This window comes from Taeniopygia guttata, chromosome 1, assembly GCF_048771995.1.
Source record: "Taeniopygia guttata chromosome 1, bTaeGut7.mat, whole genome shotgun sequence".
Lineage (NCBI taxonomy): Eukaryota > Metazoa > Chordata > Aves > Passeriformes > Estrildidae > Taeniopygia > Taeniopygia guttata.
Window position 1 is genome coordinate 10,457,975 of NC_133024.1, and position 24,417 is coordinate 10,482,391.

General features: G+C 38.6%; 1 protein-coding gene across 11 annotated transcripts in view; it reads right to left on the reverse strand.

The window, feature by feature from the left end:
* The window catches only part of ROBO1 (roundabout guidance receptor 1), a 687,808-nt gene that overhangs the window by 28,707 nt on the left and 634,684 nt on the right, over nucleotides 1-24,417 (reverse strand). For 9 of the 11 annotated variants that reach the window (XM_072923411.1, XM_072923415.1, XM_072923392.1 and 6 more), the window contains 7 exons: nucleotides 23,771-23,892; nucleotides 21,432-21,663; nucleotides 20,065-20,186; nucleotides 16,366-16,537; nucleotides 9,163-9,360; nucleotides 5,740-5,766; nucleotides 3,017-3,059 (listed from right to left, as the gene is read on the reverse strand). In XM_072923411.1, the coding sequence (XP_072779512.1) occupies nucleotides 3,017-3,059; nucleotides 5,740-5,766; nucleotides 9,163-9,360; nucleotides 16,366-16,537; nucleotides 20,065-20,186; nucleotides 21,432-21,663; nucleotides 23,771-23,892 (916 nt within the window). The remainder of the gene's footprint in view (nucleotides 1-3,016; nucleotides 3,060-5,739; nucleotides 5,767-9,162; nucleotides 9,361-16,365; nucleotides 16,538-20,064; nucleotides 20,187-21,431; nucleotides 21,664-23,770; nucleotides 23,893-24,417) is intronic. The other 2 variants (XM_072923395.1, XM_072923401.1) reach the window with 2 other exon arrangements.

Consider the following 24,417-nt stretch of genomic DNA (forward strand, 5'->3'; position numbering starts at 1 on the left):
AAAGCCACTCATCTCCTAAGACAGTCTGAGGTACTTGGGAATACTGACCATCTGAAAAACATCCAGATATGAATGCTGCATGCTAGCTGCATTTGGAACAAAGTGTATTCCTGTCATCAGCATTCCTACTTTTCCAAGTTGCTGAACTTTTGTGGTGAGTGTGAAAGTCTTTCTGATGAACGTTCTCTAGAATCTTTGGTGGCTCTTGAGTTTTCATGCTAACAATGCAGTAGGGCATATTACAGTCCCACACAATTTAAAATTGCCTTTGATAATTAAGGTGCTTTTAAAAAAAAAGATAATTTAGCTACTGTCACATACACAAATATGAACACAGTCCCCTTCTCTTGGGATTTAACAGGCAACTAGCATTTGAAATAGTGCAAAACTATTTTCCATAATATTAGATGCGATGATCTTCAAAAATAAAATATGCTAATCCTCTTAAACTGCAAGTTGAAAATACAAGCTGCATGCAGTTATTTGTCGGGGATAGAGTCTGTCAGTGCTGCAGGCTTAAGTCATGGACTTAGAATGACATTTAAAAGATCTATACATATATGTGTGTATATATATATTTCTGTACTGCATATGTCATCTGACAATTTAACATAGGAGATGATGAGGCTTGACTTGCTGTCAGGCTTACAAACCAGCCAATATGCATCCAGTAAGGAAGTATTTTTTTAAAAAATCTGAAATAAATATGCAGCTGTGTAGGCTTGTGAGCAGGCCAGCTGATTTGAAATTCCCTGCTTTTTTCCCTACACTCTGCTCTTACAATGAACCTACACCTCAAGGCATTTAGAGGAGACAAAACATCTCAGAATGTTTCAGCACTTTAAAGATCTGTGTACTGGTTTGTTGCACAGAGAATTAAAGAGCCTTTGTTTCTAAAATTTACTTTGCGTTCACACCTGCTGTCAGGTAAGAAATGTGGTGTGATGTATATAATCAGATGAGATTTTTGCTAATTGGAGACATTTAGGTGGAACTGCAGACAAGAGATGCTTGCATTACAGATCCATAACCTGGTGATGATTTGAGATCATAATTTCCAAAGATCTTTCACCTTGGCAGCAAATTTCTTGACTCCCTGAATTACTGGAGGGGTTTGAGGCAGGGAGGACAGAGCCAAGTGGCTGTGTGGGTGCTGGCTGGAGTCAACCCAGCACAATTATCATTACTCAAATCCTGTCTAGAGAAGGGATTGCCACAGAAATGGGTATTTTGTCAGCATCACACAAGTGGGGATTATGTTGAAATATATCACTGTGACATTTTGAAATCTGAAAAATGCTTTAACATGCTCACATAACTGCACTTGGCAAAAATGCTAAACCTTTCCAAAACACTGCAAATATAAAGTAAGAAGTGAAAACTTTAGGTTTGGATATAAGAAGACTGTTTCATATGCAAAAGTAACTTCTTTGTTTTGTTTTGTGTGCTTTTTTGGTTTGTTTTTTTTTTTTTTTTTTTTTTTACATTGCAAAACTATGTTTCACATTCTACAAAATAAGTTACATCACACATGCTGTCAATGCTATATATGCAAATGAACAAAACCAGCACAGATGTTCGCACCTTGAATCAATTACATTGTTAGATTCTGGCACTGCTGCTGAACACTAGGACAGTAAAATTGAAGTTGATTCTCTAGAAGTACCAAAGCTACTGTGAAAGTAATGTAGACACTGGTGGGTTCATTTCTGTTCTCCATGTGAGAGTGCTTCATCTAGCATGTGCTAAGGGAAGAGTGAGAAAGCAGTGGCACAAAGAACACAAAGGATGTTAGCTGAGTATCTTTTTGAACAACTCTCAAGAAAAGAGAGGGTTCATCCCTCTTCTCTCCTATTTTCTCACTATCCTGTTGTAAGGGCAGCAACGTGGTGATTTACAGATTTTTCCATTTAAAAATCACATGGTAACTGTTCTAGAGGCTTCCCTCCATGCTCCGGTGGCCATGAGAGCACAGCAGCACACAGTGCTGGGCAGAGGTATCTGCAATTCCTCATAATATGCCAGGTCCAGCTGGAGCTGAATAGCCTCACCTCTGTACAGCACTCAGGTAGACTGGGAATGCTTTATTCTATGCCTAATCTTCACAATTTCCAAATTTTTGCATGGTCTTGCAAATTAGGAATCACAGGATGCCACTTATGAACAGGAATTCTTACAGGGCTTTGTTGCCCAGCCGGTCTCTGAGATTTTAGCATTATTTCAGCATCATGCCAAATCTTTGAATGTGGCCTAGTAAAAAAATGGTGTGCTACTAAAGCACCACTGCTCTGACCTGCCTTTCTGCTAAAACCATTATTTTTCCTCCTGAAGAAAACTTCACCCCTACAGAGGAAATGTAAATTACTGCTTTCTCCATGGCCATTCATTAAGTAATAACGCAAACCCAGTGAACATGCCTTAGTTAAATCCTCAATCTGGCATAGACCTGGTTCTCAGAGTGGGTGGCTGTAAATTTACAACCTGCTTCCCTCTCTCTTCCCTCTCCCCATCTATTTTAAGCAATGCTTTAACTGTTCTGCATTAACAGAATGATTTTTTCTTGAAATGTCACCTTATAGGCCATTTATGTCTTCAACAATTTTTACCAATAAACATTTTCTTTCTTTGTAGTATTTGTGAAACAGCTGTATTTCTTGATCTTCATAAAGACCACGACTTAATTACTTTTACTCCCTTAATCAGGTGGTAAGCCAGGTCTTTATTTTGAAGTTAAAGCACTCCCTCTGCTGCTCATTTTTTGAGATGCAGTTTTTACAGGTTAACAAAACTGAAAATATTTCAAATAATGTTTTGGAAGTCAACTTAAAAATTCAAATCATATACCCTTCTCCTAGACATAAAATATATGGCCAAAATGTATACATTAATATAATGAACTAAAACTTATCTATGCAAGTGATTATTCTGCCATCACTTACAAGGACAATTGAACTCCTGGAATCCTTAAATTCATTTGCACACAATTTATACCTATAAGAATAAAGCATATAATTACCTGCCTCCACTGCTTACGGCCTCTCCTCCTCTCTGATATGTTACTGAAATAGTTAAAGATAAAAAGAAGGAAAAAAATTTAAAAATCATACAGGAGTCCTTCAATAACAGCATTTACTTTGCCTTTGTTTCATTTTAGCTAAGACCATAATTATGCATTGTTTACACATTAATTCTGAGTCTCATTCTGCAAGCTACTGCTTCAAATCCAAGTTCAGACTTAATACTTGTGTTGCTTGATAACTGCTAGTCCGAGCCCCAACAGGGTTTTATATTTCAGTTCTGTTCTGAACACACACACACACACACGTATCACTTAAAGAAAGCAGGAAGCCATACATCAGGTTGAACTTATTCTTAACATAACTCTGCTGACTTCAGTGGACTTATTCTGTGGAAGAATTTAGGTCATATATTTATTTCATGAATGGCTGGATGTTAAAGCTTTGCTCTACCTTATTATTTTGGCAAGATTAAAGAGGTATCATGATTCTATAACAGACCTTACTTCCAATGTAAATAATGGCTCATTACAGCTGAAGCTACTGCAAAAACAAATGCTCTTTCTGACTGTTACTGCAGCACACCCAGGGAACTAGCACACTCTAGAAGTCCACAAAAGCTCCACATTTTTTAACATTTTACAACTGGATTTATAAATTCAACTAAATAATTTAAAAATTTAAATACATAAATCTTAGTTAAAAAAACAGTCTGGCAGAAAGAACACTTTCTAAATTAGAAGGAACAGTTTTTCTAGCATTTTAAAAGTATTCTCCATGAACAAAGTGGATGTCCACATGCATTTGTTTGTTGGTGTGGATTGCATATCCTTCACACAAAACAGTATCTTTGGGAAGTTAGTTTTTATGATGCAAATATCCAACAAGAAACAGTGCTATAAATTTTGCAGGTTTGCACTGGGTTTGGCAAAGGGTTAAGGAGACTGCCTCCCTGCAGATGCTGATTGATTCTATACTTTCCAGCTAGGAATGTGCTGAAAACAAGCAGTCAAGTTCTGCTCTTTAGAAGAACTCCAAACTGGGAGTCTGCAAGAGAGAGATAAATGCTGGCAGTGATTACAATAACAGGATTAAAATGTAGGATGCATTCCTACAGGTAAGTCTTTTACTGTAGGTAATGCTAAAGAGGGGAGCCAGGTTCCATTTAAAGTCAAAGCATGACTGAGATTCTGGATTGAAAAACAAGGATTTTTTTCTTTTAAGTGTTTTACATGTTTTATGCTTTTCCCAGTTTCTTCTTTAAAAATCTCGAGGCTATTTATTTTCCAGCTCTGACACATCTTAAGAAACCCTGATATTTTCTTTTAATGCTAAGAACCCATTGGAGAGAATAGATGTTAGCTTCCAACCTCTGCAGAATTTCAGGGGTGTGCCACAATGGAGATTACAACAGAAGCCCTCTGTTTAGCCAATTAAAGTAACAGCAAAATAATAAAGAGTTTGAATTATTCTCCAGCGAGGCACTCAAAGCTTACAGAAACATTGAGGGCCACTCTGGCTCATGCTGAACAGGAAGCAGAAGGTAAAAGGCTGAATTTAGAGAGCAGGCACCCTCCAGTTTGATGAACAGCACGTGGCTCAGACCAACCCAGCACAGCCAGGGCTGGGGGATGAGTGCAGGCACTGGGGTTGGCTTCCCCTGTGCTCCAGCCTGGAGGATGCAACTCAGCTGCTGCACAGAGGCCACATTAGCACAGTGCTGATTAGCACAGTGCTGATTAGGAGCTAACATTCCCTGGGAAACTGCGAGTGCAGAGCTGGGGTGGGTGGGTAGGTTTTACCCTGCCTGGATACACACACCCTGCAAGTCCCATAGGTCTCTTGTGAAAATGGAAGATTTTGAACAAAGGAGGAAGAAACAACCTGTCTGCTCACTCAGGCTGTAGCTAAAAGGAAAGAAGAATACTGATGGGTACAGAATGTGTTGGGTTTTATCTGCCATCCTTCATCTGAGGATGAGCTGCTCAGCTGCCAGACTGTAGGACCTGCTGTAGGTTTACAGGATGGAAAGGGTCTCATGGGCTTTGGTGGGACATGGTTCAGATTATGTCATACTTTGCATATTACTAAACAAAAAGTAATTTTAAACTCACACTGATTTTGAAATGCACCTATTTTTAAGCTGAACAGGATAATTATTTTAAAATTTCATAGCAAAACACCATTTAAGGCAGCAAGCAAAGAAACCTAACTGCTGTAACACTGTTTTTCTGTATCTTCCAAAGCAGACAACTCTGAGGTCACTGGATTAATGCAGATTCAGAGGAAAGGAAAGGAACAAATATTTCACCAGCTACAATCTCACTGAATCTCTTTCAAGTCAGCATCTGGGCTCTGTTATGTCATTTGTCCTCCACCAGAAGCACCTTTTGCACTCTGCATGTGGAAGGCCACACTACTCACTTGGAATATGCAGGAGGAGAGCCCAAGTTTTACAAACTGACAGGATCATGCTACAAAATGGCATGCTTGCATGGAATGCTGTGCTTTGAAATGGTACACACAAATAAAAAATATTGTCAGCCACAAAGCAAATGCACACTACTCAGAGAACAAATAATGATACCTGTCATTAATGACATTGTTTAAAGAAACTCCTTCAACAAACAGCTGGGCTGGTTGGTTATGTCAGAGAAAGAGAAATAGTACCACAAACACATGCTTAAGTAACAAAGAAGGGGGGAAAAGTGCAAATATATACCTGTTGGTGTGAAGGTAAAAGACGGGACTGAAAAATCAAAACAAAATACAAACTGGTTATTAAGCTGAAGAGAGAAAGGGAAACATACCACATTAGTATAAATCTAGCAGACAGCTGAACATAAACCAAATATATACAACTAACCCAGTGGTTCAATCACATTGATATAAAAATAAAACTGAAATTGCAATTCAGAAAGAAGATTGTCTCTGCAGGTACTATTCTGGAAAAAAAAAAAAAAAAGGCAAAAAAAGCAAAAAGCTTGGTATTCTATTGTGCTCCTGAGGGGTTGAGACTGTGGTTTAGCCTTTCAAATCCTTCTCAGTTTGGTATTTTAAGTTTTTTTTCTGACAATCCTAGCACAAACAAAACCCCCACACTATTAATCATTCTAGAATGCAGAATGACAAATTCCTTAACAAAGCCCTATCAAGGTCCTATTGAATCTTATCTGCAGTTCACTAAGTAAATGCTCATTACACTGAACTAATAGGCATGCTTAAGTATTCAGAAAGGAAATAATAATCAGAAAAAGGAACAAAGAGAACTGCTGTTTTACTGCCTCTGAATCAAGAATGGCACCAACTCTCACTGCAATGAAGACACTAAAATCTACTGCAGCAATTAATTTTTGTTTCCAGAGATGAGACTGTTATACAGAGTAATTATCTTTTTTAAATAAGTACCAAAAATGAAAAACCTCCCTAGCTGTAACACCTTTCTACCTTCCAACCCTTGGCTTTAAGAGGGAAAGGTTAACAACAGAACAATGACACTGCTTGACAATCTTCTTTCTCACAGCTACTATAAATCCTCTTTGGATCAATAGGGACTCTAATCCAAATACAGAGCACCAGCATCTGCTCTTCCTATTAGCACATGCTCCCCCTCCTGTTGACAAGACAGTATCGTTTTCCTCTCACTGATGGCAGAACAAGACTAACATTGCCCTTTCTGATCTAATGACATCGAAAGGTAACAGAAACAATCAAATATTCACTAAAAACAGCCTGGAGACAGAAGGTGATCAGCAAAGCCAGAACAGAAAGAAAAGGTTCTGGCTAAGCGAGCAACTTCTTAATCTTATTTTTTTTGAGAACTCTCAAGTTTGTGGGGAGTGCAGTGTGTCTTGTTGTAGTTTAGGACATGCTGTAGGTTTAACCCCTTTTTACCAAGCCAATTTATTTCCAGGGATATGACACTAAGAAAAAAAAAAAAAAAATGGAGTATTTGGAGTATTTGGACATTTTAGGCTCCCTTTGTAGCAAAGCTTTTTTCCATAGTATTTTCTTTGAGCTAGGCCTTTTCACATAGTTAGGTTTAATTTAGTTACATTCAAAATATAGAACCATAGTAACAAGCTTTCATTAAAATAGAACAGGCATTTAAACCTGAGCTTGATTCCAAAGAGAATCAAGAACCTCAAAATAATTTGCAATCACAGGGACATGAGAAATATCTTAAGCTACTGTCTCATTACTTTTCTGTGAGCTAAGTACTAAACCTAGTTTTGTTTCTTAAGGAACTGAGGAGGTTCAACTGAAAGAAATCCTATTGCTACCACATGAAAGAATGACTTAATTCTTAGAGCTTCTATTAATAATCTCTTCTGAGAGTGTAAGACTGCTAGTACAGTATGTACATGTGGGAGTAGTGAAGTATTTTAACAGATGACAGGCCTGAAGCTAAATATAAAAATAAATAAATGCAAGACTGAAGAAAGTTTGGGCTTGCAGTGATGACTTGATGAACTGCAGAGTGGCAAACTACTTTGCAATTCATATTTCACTAAAGATAGGTTTTGTCTTTGAAGAATACTTGATACCAGAGATACATACCCTACTTTTCTGTACACTTTCATTTAAACTCCCCCCAAATTACACAAAAGATATTTTTACAGATATTGAAAAACACAGCTGTTTTGAACAATAGCTGATGTCACTGAAGTAACCATTTTTAAGGACAAATTGTATGCCTTTTGCTTAATCATAGGTACTGGTGAAAGCACAGTGATGTTAGTGTGATAGAGCTGTAGAAAGGCAGTGTGGCAGCATGCTATTAGTAAAACAAAACAGCGCAGGCCAGTGCAGCACTACGTGGGGGGCTGTCCTGCCCTAAATCCCAGCAGAACACAATCAAGGGTGCAATTCCTTCCCAATTCCCTTGGCTGCAACTCCACTGTGCCTGGAGCCCACAGTGAGCACTGGTCCCTCAATAGCACAGAGGACATCCCAGCTCTGCAACACTCCGGATGTATTTCTTTCTTCCACTCACTCATTTGCTATTTTTAGCACTGCTTCTTTCACACAGCAACGTATTGCTGCTGTTTAAAACCATTTGTGTTTGATTTGCCTGTCTTGCCCATAACACATTCATTCTTGGGGACTAAAGAATGTAATCTCATGACACCTTCCATGCATGAAGATGTGTCCATCTTTTAAACCTTGCCCTGTCTTCTGATTGCTAAATGTCAAATACAATCCCTCTAGCTCTTCAAAAGTAGGACCTACCATTTTCTGATTAATTCCATAATTTATGGTTTTGACTCTACAAGTACCTATGAGGTACTGCTTTGAGATGTAATGACCTGTAACTCATTGAATTCAGCTTTAGTTTCCAGGCTTAACCTGGAAATTATTTGATCTGGAGGGGTCAAGTTTTTATTGCAGAAGATCTTCCAGGTAGAGATTTTAGTTTTGTTTGTCAGAGACTATACTGCAAAGCACTGCTTGACCACTGAAAATGTGATGCATAAGAAGTATCAGTAACAAGAAATAACATGAAAATGAGCAGTGCTTTAGGTCAGCCCCACTGCTGCCATTCTGACTAAACACAGATGCAGATGGGATAGCCCCAGAACTCAGTCCCAGCCAAGGGTCTCACAACAGCATTTGTGAAAAGAGTCTTGGAAAGCAGACTGACCATTGTGCTTTTGCAAACAGCCACGCTTCCCCCAGAACAGGAGAAATTCAAGTACCCACACCCGAAGTGTTACTGCAATGTACACCACTGTTAGCACTCCCAGCAGCAGCAAAGCACTGGACGGGGGGACAAGGAGCTGCCATCTACTCCAGATGGCTCCTTTCAGATGATACAGTGGCAGAAAGCAAGGGCATATTGGAAGCTCCCAGCCTTAAACCCATCTTTATATTTCTCATTTGTAGGAATATCTTTATGGAAAGCTACTCCTGGCATTCAGCTCAAGACTTATGCTCTAAAACCAGACTTAGCACGTTATGTAAATATTGCTTTTCTCTGCACTGGATCCTGACCCACACTTCATAAAAATACTGAAGCAAGCTGATAATTCCTTATTTGAACCTGAGAAGAACAAGAGACTGATGACAAAATACATAGGCAGCAAACAGGCATTCAGCAGCCTGTTTGCTATCCTGTTTCAGACTGAAATAGATAATAGGGCACCTTTTCTGATACCAGCATAAGTACTCGTGAGTCCATTCCTCTTCTTCCTGTGGCGATACAACCAGATGCTGAAGACCATGAGGATAATCCAACAGGCTGCACCAATTCCAGCAATAAAGGCAGGTTGCTTTACTACATCAGAAATCTGCTGGGCTAAACTGACTTGATCTTCTGAAGACACAGGGTTTCCATGAGAATCTGAAACAGAGACAACCATAACAGCCAATTAATTTGAATGAACAACTATAAAAGGCAGCATGAAAAGAGAGACTGACATAATTGCAGTCCAGTTTCTCAAAGTAAAATCCTTAAGACTACTCTTCAAAATCTCACTTCTACAGGTCTAGAAAAAAGTGGTTTGTTTTCTGTAAAAGACAGGCACCTCCAGTATCAGTGACTTTTATTTGCTTAAAAAAGTTGCTAAAATCAGGCTACTAAGTATACAAATGGAAAGGCTCCTAAATAACAAACTTGTGGACTGCTATTTTTATTTCTTTCATTTAAAAAAGCAACATAAGCTTCAGAAAATTATTCAGAAAAGCAGCAAAAACACACCAAGTGAAAAAAAGCTCTAGTATGAAACATGAGTAGCAATGTGAATGGGTACAAGTCAGCTCCCCAAACATCCACTCTCAGAACTGACAATCAGTTACAAATTTAAACTACGTTCACATTAAGTCAGTATTGAGGAAGATATTTTAATGTAGCAGTTCTTGACAGATTACTGAAATCTTGTATTACACAGTCTAATGTACTGCTTGCACTCTCTCAGTCTCTCATTTTGACCTCAATTAAAAATAACACTGATTATTTAAAAGGATGTAGAAAAGTAAAACTACAAAGTAACCAATCCTGCCCCCTTAAATACAGATGAAAAAGCTAAAGGATAACTAAAAAAATATTTATTAATTGCTAAAACCAGCCAAGGAGTCTCATTAGTAATGAACAAGCAGTACTTTCCAAAACCAGTTTAGCCTTAAACACCCACATTAAAATAAAGAACATGTATTTTTCTACAGACTATTAATTTATTTTTTTTTAAAGAGACAGCACCTTTAAGAATTGGTCTTTTCTGCTCTTTCTGTATTGAACTTTAGCAGGAACCTTTTGGGAACAGCAGCAAGAAGATCCAATTAGTGACTGAGCTTTCTGACTGAAGTGAAGCAACTCAAAGCCAAAATACTGCCTTCCTGATGCTTTACCACCACAGTGAGTGCTCACTGGAAATTTCATTACTGCACAGGACATGGGCAAGAATTCAGAGCCTTTACTCAGAGCGGATATTGCTTTACACATTCCACAGCTTGGTCTTTGAAATACCCACTTTTACTCTTGTATAAATCCATGAGATTCTTGCTTTATACTATTGGTAGGGCCATCAAATTCAGACCAAGATATTAATGTTTTAAGGAGAAAGGTGCTGTTATTAATTCTATTAATATGAGCTATATAAGATTGTAAAACCTGTTTGGTTAAAACCAGTATCTTTTCCTTATGAAGTAAGCAGTGAATAGAATTATTTTTTTTATTATGGCAACTTGCATTATGCCAAAATAAGAAACTGCAATACAAACAAGAGATGGAATCACAAGAAATTATTTCCTCTGGAAAAGGATACCTTTTTGAATGGAAAAGGTTAAATTAACAGCAGCTTCTCCCAGTGAAGCATTCCAGATTCCAGTTTTTGTAACCTTGAAGTCAAATACCTATTTTGCTGAGAAATCACCCCCGCCTTTGACTGCTACCTTATTGGAAATTTTATTTCGTATTTCAGCTCTCCTTATCTTCTGTGATCCTAAGTGCACTGCCTAGCCTGAAAGTTCAGCAGGCAGACTCATTCTTTTCTTACTAATACACTCTTTGTGTCTGCTGGGTTTATAGATTTCACGCCTATTTGTGCAAGGTTAAGATGGGTTGCTTCAAATTTTATGGAGACAGCCAAGTGAAGTTCCACACAAGTGGCCAGATGGGCTTAAATGTATAAAGTACACTGTGACCAATGAATTAAAGCTGTCATCTCATCTTTTGTCTCTCTGCAGCTGAGGCCATATTAAGATATGAAAACTTGCATTGTCAGTCTCCTTTTCAAAATGAGCAATTTCTGTGTTTTTAAACTGCTACAATCCCTTATATAACTTAATGGAATTGAATGAAACATTTATGGAGAGCCTCTGGTCCTGAATAAATAAGAGTGATAAATACTTTTTTGTCATCCTTAAAATGGATTTTTTAAAACAGTAAATCTAGGAGAAAAAAATAATCACAAACTCAAAAACCAAATAAGAATGTTTTCTAAATATGTCACCAATTCAGTTACACAGAAACACAGTACTTTTATACATAAATAGTTTGCATTGCTCAGTCAACATGTATCTGATTATGATAAAATCCTGAAGAATCTTTGATTGTTTATTATACTAATTTTAAATTAACACTAATTTAATGCTATTATTTTCTTTGCAAGCATAAGACCAGCATAATAATGAACTTTCTTTTAAGAAATTAGGCCTCTGGGTGGGCTGTTAGAGCCATTACATTAGCTGTTATATACCAATGCATATGGGAAAGAGAAAAATGCATCTATGTTCACATATAGTCCAATAAACAGCATAGGAGGAGATGGAAGGTCTTTCACATTTGACTACATCCTACTCCTCTTGTAATTCAAAAGTAGAAGCTAAATATAAAGGAAATGAAATTTAGTGATGCCCTCATCACTAAAAGCTTCCAGGAACATTATCTTGGAAGCCTTTCTTTCAGAAGGGCATCTTCCCTCTCCCTAATAGCCCAGTGAGATCCTGAATGATCAGTCTTGGAAATAACTCTTGAACTAAATAAAAAAAACCCTACTTTTTCTTCATCCCAGGAAATTTCTGGAACTTTGATTGATATATAAATGCTTCATAATGAACATTCCTGTTCCTGCTTGCACTCCTCAGGGAGATGTGCCAAAACAATAAGGGAACATAAACATTCTATGGCAAAGTGCTTCCTACTGCCAGAGCAGCAGCCCCAGCATTTAATGTACTTGGAAATGCCTCCGAGTTGTTGGAGCGGGCTGATCCCACAGCTCCCTGAAACCAGCATATTATCACAGTGACTCATCCCTTCTTCTACCCTGAGATAAGAGCTTTCTTTTTAATCACAGATAATGTTGCTATGGCTATTGCTCACAAGCTACTCAATTTGAATGTCTTGAAGCTCCAAGTTTCGAACTTCAATGAAAACTAATTAGAATTTACATAGAGAAGAACTGGAACCTCTAATACTCTAATGTTAAATATTCATATAAATAATAATAATGTGAGAGCTAACATTTAAGTTGCTAAATGATAAATATTAATATCCATTTATGACTGGAATGCCAAAGATTCAAAAAAGACAGGGAATTCCAGGTGCACAAGCAACATAACTTTGCCTTGTAGAAGTATAACCTATGGAATGGTACTTTTCCCTATGTATGTCTCATTCAGTATACAAAATGTAGAAACACCGAGTAGGAATATCTAAACAGTGGTGACATTTGTTAATTCTGGCAATTAAAAACTTGCAAAAAATATGAAACTTGTAACATGTTGTTTGAGTGTTATCTCAAACATATGCGCCTGATGCAATATGAAAATTATTTGGTGAAATATTACCAAGGTAAGAATATGCTGTTTTGTCTCCTTTCTAGATGTATGTTTCCAAAACTAATAAAATATCAATTGCACACTTTAATCTTGCAACATATGCCTTGAGGTGACAGCACCAAACTGATTTGGAAAGGTTTAGTGTGAGGGGTAAAAATAAAGATTACTTTCTTAAGTTGTTCGCAGGCCACAAACAAAAATATCAACAAAAAATCCCTTACAACTATCACACTCAAAGTACCTTAAGGGCTGACAGAATAATATCCTGAAGGAATGCTAGGTAGTTCACAAATCCTATCTCCTAAATGAAGCAATTAGAATAATAAAGATTCAATGAGACTTTCCTGTGTTTAGTACACTTGAGACATCCACTGGTTGAATACTACATTCAACATTTACAGTAATTGTGCAGACATCTCTTAAGAAATAAGTGCATACCACATATTCACACAAATCATGTGTTTAAGGGTAACATGAACTGCAGTTGTGGGGCTTCTAAGCGCTGGTACCAGATACAAAATACATCACAACATGTTCCAATGTCACCACTTACCTGTCAACAAGCATAGGCAATGCTGCCAAGCTACCACAGGCAGTATCCCATCACTCTGCAAAAGCTAGGCTACAGAGCAGCAAATCATTGTTTGCCAATTCTCATCTTTCTGTGCAGAGCATTTCTGTAAACAATGTCTTTAAGTTACATGTTGTGACAAGGAAATAAAAGGGTCGATTGAAATTCTGTGATTTTGATTCTCCACAGCACATTGTTATAGGCATAATATAGTGAGCTGTGGCTAGGTCACATGAATTTTTTTTTCCTTAACAGGAAAACTTCTGCAGTCGTTTTTTATATAAAATTTACTTTCCTTTAAAACAAATAAACAAACCTTTTTTTTCAGTGTGGAATTCTACAGAAAGCATTAAAAGGCCATTCAAAAACCAAGATGCAAATCCAGAAGCTTCATGCAGGGTGTTTTAAGGAGACACATAATTTTTCTGTTGATCTCAAGATTTTATGAATAACAAGCAAGTTATTTCGTTGGCTTGTCCCTGGTGGCACGGGAAGTCTGGGGTACCACAGCTCAGTGAGCTGCTTCATGTCAGCAGAGACGTGGAAAATGAAAGAGCTTCGAGATTACAATTTGTACCTGTCTTTGTAACAGGTTAAGTGCGTGCACAAGGTCATTTATCACAGCTCAGCTGATGCATGGGACTGCGACTGCACGCCTCAGCTCCCGGGGAATCCAACGTCTCCTGTCCTCCCCTCTCCTTCTGCAAGGCAGTCCCGCAAAGGTGAAGCTTCCTCCTGTCACACACCCAGCTGAGACTCTGCCCAGGCACATCCCTGAGTCACAAACCTGGGAGCATCCCTCACAGCACACAGGCTCAAAGAAGAGACCCAGCCACAGCCCAGTCTCAGGTTTTTATACAAAAAACACATTATAAAGAGATAGACATTGGATTTTAATGAAAAGTTCTTATTTAAAAAGTGAACCTCAGAATCACACAGCATATTCTGTTTTCACATGTGGAATTCCTATTTATATATTTTTTTTTAAGTGAAGGATTGCACTAATTTAGGTACCAGGAAAAGATTTCCTGAAGGAATATCTGGGAGCAGGGTCACAAATACAGAAACTTGAAGCTGCCACACAATTCTTAGAGCACATACATATAGCTTCCCAGGACTGAGCATCTTAGTCCTCTTTCCTCCCCCTCCCTGGCCTCCCTCCCTCTCTCATGTAATGTAATTTATTGCTGGTGAAAAGTGCCAATTGATGACATCAACAAATTAATTTTCTCTCTTCAGAAGGCTGCCCAGAAAACTCTGCTCCACCCCCACACTGGGAGCACTTCTAAGAACTAGGAATCCAATTGCTTGAGGGGGCTGGAGGAGAACTTGCATCACAGGGCAGAGTTGAATAATCTGCAGCCATTCTTTTACCTGGATGATTTAGGTTGATCTGTGCTATCAAAGAGTGCAAACTCTTTAATTTAAGCACTAATTTTCAGCAGCCTCCCGCAGTTGCTGAAAGGTCTGTGGCACCATCTAGATATTTCATCGTTCTGCTTCTTGTGGCATGGATCTCCACAGGACTCCTGTCTCCACATCTTTGCCATGTAACAACCAAATTATGGGATTTACTACAGTACACCTAGATTTGGCTATGCCACTTAATTAGAGGCAAGCAGTGAAAGCACACTCCAGCCATGGGGAAATATGTGTATTCTACCAGACTTGCACATCTGAACACCTTTCAAGGTGTGGGATCACTTCTTGTTTCCTAACATAGTAACAAGAAAGGCCAGGGACCCAGAAGTGGGCAAAAACCTTACCCTGACAGTCTCATTTGTTTCTTTTTCCACTTAACAAACCTCAATGTGATTAACTTCAATTATAAAATTCACTTTCATTTAGATTGCTTATCATCAGACAAAAGGGGGAAAAAAAAAGTGGTTGTGGAGTCCTTGGCTTTGAAGATTGGAGGTTCTCCTCATAAATCTCACTAATGCAGAATTTTCAAAATCTAAGCTATATAGATTAAGCTTGATTTTGACTGGCTGTAGAAACCTGTGAATGGTAGCTGGCTGTAGGGAGGAACAATCCAACAAGTAACTATAGGGTTCTTCTGTAATAATTCCACATTAGTGGAATATCATACAATCTGTGTGCAATTTTATTGTAAAATCTCCATCAATATAATTGGGAATCATATACCTGTCTAATTTAAGTAAGCTAAAGATGGCCTTCCTTTTAATACCTAAGAAAATGTACAAGTCATTTTCCATATTAGTTGCTCTGTCTTGTTTTCACATGCTCTTAATTACAGATTTTTAAATACAAGTGAAATAAGAAGGTAGATCTACTAATGATACAGAGACAGACAGGACATAAAGTCCAAAACAACATGCTGAGCTTGCTTTCATAATTATACACTGTAATGATAAGGTATTTGGCTCCAGGCATACTATAGAGCAGCATATGACTATACTTAAAGCTACTTTAAATAATCTTCAGCTAACCAATAGCTGAAAGTTGCATTTTTCCCAGAAACATCCAGGAGCAATATCCCTGGTCAACATTTATGACAGTGATGTTTGGTGCAAATGAGATTAGAAGATCAAATTTTAGTAAATCATTTGTGTACATTTTTTTGCCCGTACTCGCTTTCCCACATAGTTGATATTTATTGTGCCTAATTTTAGGATGCTTGTTTTTTTGCTTCAATAATGATAACATCTGTTCCAAGACAAATTACATCCTTAAAGTGGATCAAGACTTAGTGATTCATAAGTGTTTTTAAGGGTGAAATTTCACTTTGAAAAGTCAACAACTAAAAAGCACTGCTGAACTGGGAGATTTAAAAACACCCCTGTGTTGTTTTAATCACACCTTTAGAATGCAGTTCTGAGGCAAGTTTAAAACCAGAAATGCCAAATCCTGCTATTCTTGAGATCAGGTAACACTATCTATTTCACTTGTCTTGAAAGTATTTCTGGTGCCATAAAAGACGAAAGCAAACAAACAGAAATCACCCAAACCAAGAGGCAGGGTCACCAGGAAGCTTACCTAACTGGATAAACTGGGGATCACTTTTCACTCCAGGTCCTGCCCCAGTGCTTGCAGCCACTTCCACGCTGTATCGGATGCCGGGCACCAGGGAGGGGATGACCACGGAGAAGGTGGTGCCATCCACCGTCTTGTTGATGTGGTACCGGCTTTCGTTGCCGAGGCACCAAACCTGCGGGGAAGCAAAGGCATGGCACATGTAACGTGCAAAACTCAGCTCTGAAGGGTAAGAAGAAGGCAAGTTGATGCATTCTTTCCTTCTGGATGAAGAAATTTACACTTTGTCACTGTTCTAACATCTGAAGTTGTGGATTGCTGTCCTAGGCCCTCTACGAATACTTAAAGGACACTTCTTGTTCCAAAGAGCTGCTCCAACGGCTACCATTATTTGATGAGTTTATCACAATTCATTTAGAGCTCAACAAGTGCTAATGAAACTACAAGCACAGGAGGAATGAGGGAAGCCCCACAGCCAAGAACTATTCACATAAACAACAAAGTAAGAGCATTCAGTTAAATGAATTTGCAATTCTCTTCTTCAGGAATTATGTCACTCAAGTGCTCAAGTCTTTCATCACATGACATCTTAAGAGAACTGATGTCATGATGGAATCCAAATGGTTTTGGTTTTATTTTTTTTCCTAGATGGCAGCAAGGGACAAATATTGAGTGATATGCTGTCTTCTAATTGAGACAACAGCGGGATATCAGATCTCATTTTTTGGTTGAGACCAAGATACAGGTCTAGTGACTTCAAATCACAATTTCATATATTACATCAGTGACATTAAATGGCTGGGAGAATCAATATGATGAGATATCTGTATCTCCTTAGGCCTGAACCACTGATGTGGCAAGTGCTTTTAGGAGGATGGTTGAACTCCCAACTGCTATTCAAGGTGAAGCAGCAGCTAATCTACATCTGCTAAAAAAAATCATGAAGCTGTGCCTATTTCCTTTTTGTGCCTTTCCCACAAATGTATTGCTCTACAAAGAACATTTATTCAGAAAGTTAAATTACTTAAATTCAATACTTTATCTGTAAAGAAGCAAACTTGGCTGAGAACAGCAGCGTATCAGAACCTGGGCCGATGGTACATGGAAGGGAAGATTTTGCTTTCAACACATGGAGCTCCTAAAAGATTTAGTACCCAGATAGCTGCTTTAAATCCCTCGTGCCATTCAGCTGCTGTGGAGACTGCCAGGTGAGGGGGATAGACTTTCCATGTAGAACAATTGCTACAGCCCCTTCTGTACAACCCTTTCTGCCTGGACACTGGAAATTTTATCTCACCTTCAGGACATTAAAAAGACCCTTTTTCCTCCTCTGGATACCACGGATTGCATCTAGGCTAGTGGGACAATGTGAGGATGTGAAAAGCATTTTAAGTTCCTTTGAAATCTAATCCCAGCACAGGATATGTGTAAGTGCTGCTGCAGAGCAGGTCAGAGCACACGAAGAGAATTTCCTTTTTGTGTTCTGATACTACATAGAGACTGTTTCAATCAGAGCTAGGGGTAAAACTATTACTTATACTGCTCTTGAATCCTAAAGGATAGGCATAAAAACACTCTTATATAAATAACTTAATTAAGTGAGGAACAAAATACTTAAATCTGCTTTGGACTTGAGTCATTTTTACAGAAATTATTACTGCTACCTTGTAAAATGGTGCATGTGCAAACAATGAAACACATTTATTATGTACTTCTAATTATGAATTACTAATTCAGAAAAAAAGAAGCTTTTGTTCTTAGGTGCTCAAGTACACGGAGAAGTGCATGAAATGAGAATGTCAGGTCAAACATCAAGCTGTTCTGTACTTGCCATCCTACATTTGACTGTATACATAAACAGGCAAGTGAACGTGAACCTTTAGAATGTTATAAAAGAAGAATGAATTCACATTGTAACAGACACATAAGTGAAGAGAGAATTAGTATAACAAGAGAATTTCTAACTTTGTGTTGGGGAAGGAGAAAATTACTTATGCTGTGAATCTGAATTTCTGGGGTTTTGTGTATGCTACTGACAATTCTTCAATTAAGATAGTATCCTTCTTTCTATTTATTTTATCCTTTAATTAAAGTAGGTACGCTCTTTCCTTTGATCTGAGTTGTTGAGAAAATAATTAACTTCCCCACATATGCATACCTTTTTTTTAATTTTCTGAAAGAAAACAGAAGATAGAAAAACAAAAAGGGAAGAAAAAGGAGAAAATTTCACAAGACTTCTATTTGAATTTTTTTTCTTGTTATTAGTTCTTAATCTGAAATCAGCAGTTCTGAACATCTGTAGTTTTTTTGACAAAACAAATAATTACATATAGCAACTTAAGTAGGAATGGCATATATATTTTCATAGATTATTTTTTTTATGTCTGTTTTCTGTCCATGGTGAAAAGCACAAATGAAAACAATGGCATCAATGCAACAAATAAAGATGCAAAATGTGCCCCTGTGCCGTCTACTGCTACATAAGCACTACAGTGTGATTGCTCAAGCACCTGGTAGCCTGTCACCTCAAAATCCTGGGAGGTGGGGTAGGGATTATATCTACTCAGAAATGTGAATTTCCTGACTTTTATCATTGTGTCATTGCAACCTTAACATTCCTCTGATGCAGTTTCTTGCTGTAAATAATTCTCAAGGTCTGGCTTTAAATAAAATAACTTCACAAGTATTTTTTCCAATTAGATTGTATTATATGTCCAAAACTAGGCCATAAACAGATTTTATTTTACCAGCTGACCAGGTTCTGAAAAGGATTTTATTATTCTAAATTGACCATGAAGGTTAAAATCTCTTCCCTTTCCCATTTTTACTGAGAAGAAAAGAAAATCAGAATGAGTTTTGATGGCTAGGAATATAGGTTTATAGCACTGTGTTTAAACCTGAAAAATAGCCAAGACATTTGCATTTAAAAGATTTTCTCAATAATGTGCATTTGCAGGGGGCTAACACCAAAGTTCCTGCCCTTTCATGGCTATGAAGCTTACTTGATATCTACATTTAAAACATCTCTAGCTTGCTTAGGAAAAATAAACTTCATTTACTTTGCTATGCAAATTATCACCAAAAAATTTGAACTGCAAATACAGTCTGTGTTCATAAATTAATAACAAAAAATAAATATTTTTAATGTACTTTCAATTTGTTAAAAATTAAATAACATAATGAGAACTGTGTTTGGAAGAAAAGAAAAATTTTCTATGCACTAATAGATTTATTATCATAGAAGAACATTCTTTCCTTGGAAGTTTTGCATTTGTTTTAACTAGTCAGTTATGCATAATTTACTTAGATCTTAACACTGTTAATTATTATCCCTGAGCTGTTCAACTCATTAAAGCCTGTTTATATTTACTACCTTGGCCAGTCTCTTAGAGTCACAAAGTGCTTCTCAAACAGGTATGATTCCCTCTCTCCTTGTGTGTGCGCTTCCCAGGTCATAATGAAGGCAAGGCAGGAGCTGTTTTAATTAAGAGTGTTGACCCTTTGCTTTGATTTATGGAGGCTGTTTTAATTGCCTGACACCACCTAGGCAGAATCACTGAACGTGGAGTTTGACTCACAGCAGTGACTTTCTCTCCCATTTTCTCTGTGTAACCAGAAGATGGAGCCAAGCATCCATGAACAGCCCTTCCCTCACTACTTGGCCAGGCTCCCTCTGCCAGGAGGGATACCTTGCCAGCATACCTTGTATTCTTGCACCATCCCATTCTGGTTGTCCTCAGGGGGTGGCTGCCAGGTGACCACGATTGCTGTCCCGTTCCCATCGTTCTTGGTTACTGACACACTCTGAGGTGGAGCGCTCGGAGCTGTTTGTTCGGAAAGAAGGGTTGAATGGTTATGTCTGTCACACCCACAAGCCAGCTTGTTCAAGCAGGAGAGGCTTTCTGGGCTCTACACATGAAATCTTTTGTGCCTCACCCTTCACTGAGGGCAGTTTGTGCCCACAAGACAAAGTGATACAGAAGGAAAATGTATGACCCAACAAGCAGGCTCTGAGTTCTGCTGTAGTTTTGCTGTGCAGGCCAGGAAAAGTAATGCTCCAAATTGTACTCTCAGATATCCATTACCTGCATGTCACAGTTCTGGGCACTCAGTTTCTCACTGGTCTCAAATCATCTCACCCAGGATCAACAGGTTTGAAAAATAAATCCTATATAGTCTCCAGTCTAAATCTCAGTTCTTCTAGTGTGTGAAAAATAATAAGTAATAAAAACTTATTAAAATCTGGACAGAGTGTGTTAGTATTAACATATTTATAATAATAATTTATGTTTTGAATTTGAAATTTTTCTAAAAGGTGGAGGCTTAGCTGATGCTTAGGATGAATGCATCTATGCACACCTTTTCAACCACGTGCAGCAATACACTGGAGCTACACAGCATTTCTAATGGGGGAAGAAGATAGAAAAGGAAAGGTTGCATATCCTAGCAGAAGCACCAAAATCCCTCTTCAGAGGCACTGGCCACCTTGCATACTTATCATGCCTGTGCAGCAACAAAAGAAGAGCTTTATGAACCTTGTCTTTTTAGCACATGTATGAGATGGAAATACATAATTTAGTCCACTATCTGTTGCCCTCATTCATCTTTCCATTTTGTCTCACTGATTGATCCACATATAAAAGCCTTCTAAAAACCGTGGTTTTCATTCCCCCAGCTTACACTGCTTTGATGATTTCTGTGGTGTCTGCTATCTACTCAAGATAGTGATTAGCAAGTGCTTCAATATGACAGAAGTCACTTGTGACCAGCCCATGAACTCAGCAGGGAGGATTGCACACACTGAGGGGAAGATAAAAAAGCGCATTTCTCATTGTGTGTTGGAGGGGATTTTTGCACATCCCTCTCTCTCTGTCTCTCATGCCTGGCTCAGAATATTTACTTCTGTGTCACCAAACAATTCACATAATGATCAGTCTCCTCTGCCACAGATTGCTGCTCTCAAACAGCATGCACTTCAAACAAGATCAAATAATGAACATATCAGAGGAAAGCCGGCCAGGCTGCTACTTGAAAAAAGAAAGATGAAGACGAGTCTAGCTCCTACTTGCCTTCTTCCAGGGTCTTTGCAAATTTCACTTCACTATCTGCTCCCTGAAACTCATTAAAGAAAGGGCGGGCCTTGATTTCGTAGTTTACGCCTTTCTTCAGCTCCGGAATGATAACGCTGTTTTTGGTGGGAGTCCTCACTTCAAAGATCAACCACTCTGATTCTCCGTAAGATGCTGGTGTAGGCCGGTACAGAATTTTATATCCTTGAATATATTGGGATTGCTGGTCCACCTGGCAAGACAGAAGAGCACAGAACACATCCATAAACAGACAGGTACCAGGGGTGATGCCCATGACACCGTGCACGGCCCCTGGCCTATCCCTCGTGTTACTCAAAGTAAACACCACTGCCAAAGCAATAAAGGCTCCTTACATTAGAGCAAATTACAGGTCTGACTCACAAGTGCATTAATCTCTTTGATGCTGGTAGAACTGTGCTGGTTTCCCTGGATTTAGGAAGGTATTAAAGGAGGATAACAAAGTTGTATAATATGCCCCACCTCTGTGACATGAACAGTCTTTGCATCCATGGAGCAAAAGAGCTTGGCACAGGTCAGACTGCTGCCCACCCGAATTGCAGGGCAGGGCTGGACACATGGGGAAAGGGAGATCTACAGTGCCACGGCTCAGGGTGATGAATATGGAGATCAAAGAGAGAGACTGTCAACTCTCCTGAGGTGTGGAAACTTCCCAAAACCTGTGAAATGAGCAACGCTTCCTGCCTGCTCCTTTTTGGAGAAAGCAAATTGAGAGGGTGGCCAGCTGGCACTGTGGCTGTCAAAGGGCAGATCTCTCCAAAAACTTCCCCCCATGTCCACCCACTCAGTGGGAGCCCCTCTGCTAGAAGGAAAGGCCCAAGCTGCAAGAGGGAACATAAAACTCAGTATGGTAACATAGGGGAGACTTGGAAAAGCAGATCAAGCTGATGCTCAGTGGTCCTGAGTGCTTTCAAACTAAGTCAGTTTTATACTAAATGCATGAAGAAAGAGATCTGAGTGTAATTAAGGGCAGATCCAATATGTTTGGCTATAGCTGAAACAGAAAGCTACCTTCTACAACAGATCTTTCGTGGAGCATTCACTATCTTTTTAACTGCTGGTTTCAATTTCTGATGAATAAGGAAGGCCAATAACAACCACAATGAAATTTTTAAAGTGCATCAGATTTTCCTGTTTGCAAAAATCTCATACAATGATATAATAAAACTGTGTGCTTGCAATTTTAATCCAAAGAGCAACACATTTCATTTTTAATAATCACATAAAGAATGCATGTGCTAGCTAAAACTGAGGTAATGCTTATTTTTGAAATTGCAGAGAAGCCACAGGCCACCCAAGAGACTGACAAAAGCTGCCTGTCTGGAAAAGGTTGCTCTGTAAGTAAAGGTCAAACAAAATTTGCTAGGAACCTCAAAGATGTTTTAATGTATTAGTTAAAACAGGAGATTGCCTGCTGCAGGTGGCTGTACTGCAGGTGAGAGTGTAATTACTGTGCAACACAGCTACAGCTCTTCTACAAAGTCACAATGCCTTTTGTTCCTGTTCAAAATATTCTGCTATGCCATAGCAGGAGCTACAGCCCATGCTGTCCCACACTATCCCTGTCAATATATTGGAATGTTCAGATGGAAGTCCCACAAAGACCTCAAGGCTCACTCCTTACGGTTTTATTTCTGTACATGATATAATTATATCCACAACATTTTCTTAATTCTGCATTCCATTTTAAAACTGATTGTTGAGTTACATTCCTCACTCCGAGTTTCTCTGCTATGTCCTCCATGTGGCCAACCTCCTGCTTTCCTGCTGCCAGAGCAATACCAATGTGACACTGCCTTTTTTACCTCTTCTCCCTGCACCATGTGTACTCAGGGCACCACAGGAAAGGACAGGTTCAGATGAAGGCAATCTGATTTGGGTGAGCTTGTCAGTGTGTCTGTAAGAGGGAGGTAACACTTTCAAACAGAATTATGCAGTATTTCTCTCTACAGGGGACTGACAGAGAGGGAAATGCCCATGTTTTCTCATTAAGGGACTGATACATGTCCTACTGAATCAGTGGAAAGGCTTCAAGTGATATAACTGAGCAGGTCCTTTAGCTTCCAGAAGAGGACTCTGAAATCCTCACCCTATTATAAACAGCACTCTCTATGAAGACAAAGATGGAGAAAATGGGTAAAATTTAATGAAATAGAAAAGCAGAGCAGACACTCTTCCCAGGGAAAAACATTTGCCAGCATACAAACTACTCAGCTTTCTGAAGTGTGACCCTGCTGCAGTGCAAGAAGGACATCTCAGCAGCACATGTAACCACCAGCAGGGTACAGATTTGTACTCACAGTCCAATGAACTTCGATTGAGGAGGAAGAAAGGATAGTAGGGTTGTGCAGGTGTAGCACCACGTCACCCAGCTCTCTCTGGACCTGCTTGTGATCCACACCTTGACTTGTTGGCGGAACATCTGCAATAATTTAAGATTCAATTCTCACAAGTACACAGGATTGTTGAAATAACTACATGCAAATACAAATGAGTGTGTCAAAAAATATATGATGCTATCACTGATAAAGTTGAACCTAAATATTTCCTAATCATATTAGAAAAAACTACATGAAGCATTTTCTTGAGCAAATCACCTATGTTTAGGTAGTACCAACTCAAGACACTGCATTTCCTTTGACAGAAATGTGAAAGTAATGCTGCACAAAAAGACCACACCACACCACACTCAAGGATAGCTTTGGTAAATGGCTACAGCAGCATCTCTTTATTCTTTCCTGCTGGGAAAACATTCTACATTGCCAATTTGAAGAGACCAGGAAACATATAAAAAACAGCAAAAGAAGAAGCTGTATCTTTAGATAAATTCGTGACAAACTTACTTGGTGTTACCAGAAAATAATGTTAACAACCAGAGAAAAGATAAATTAGTCACATGGCTGCAGCTTCTCTAATGGCAAGAGGCTTCTGTAAACAGGAGGCAGAG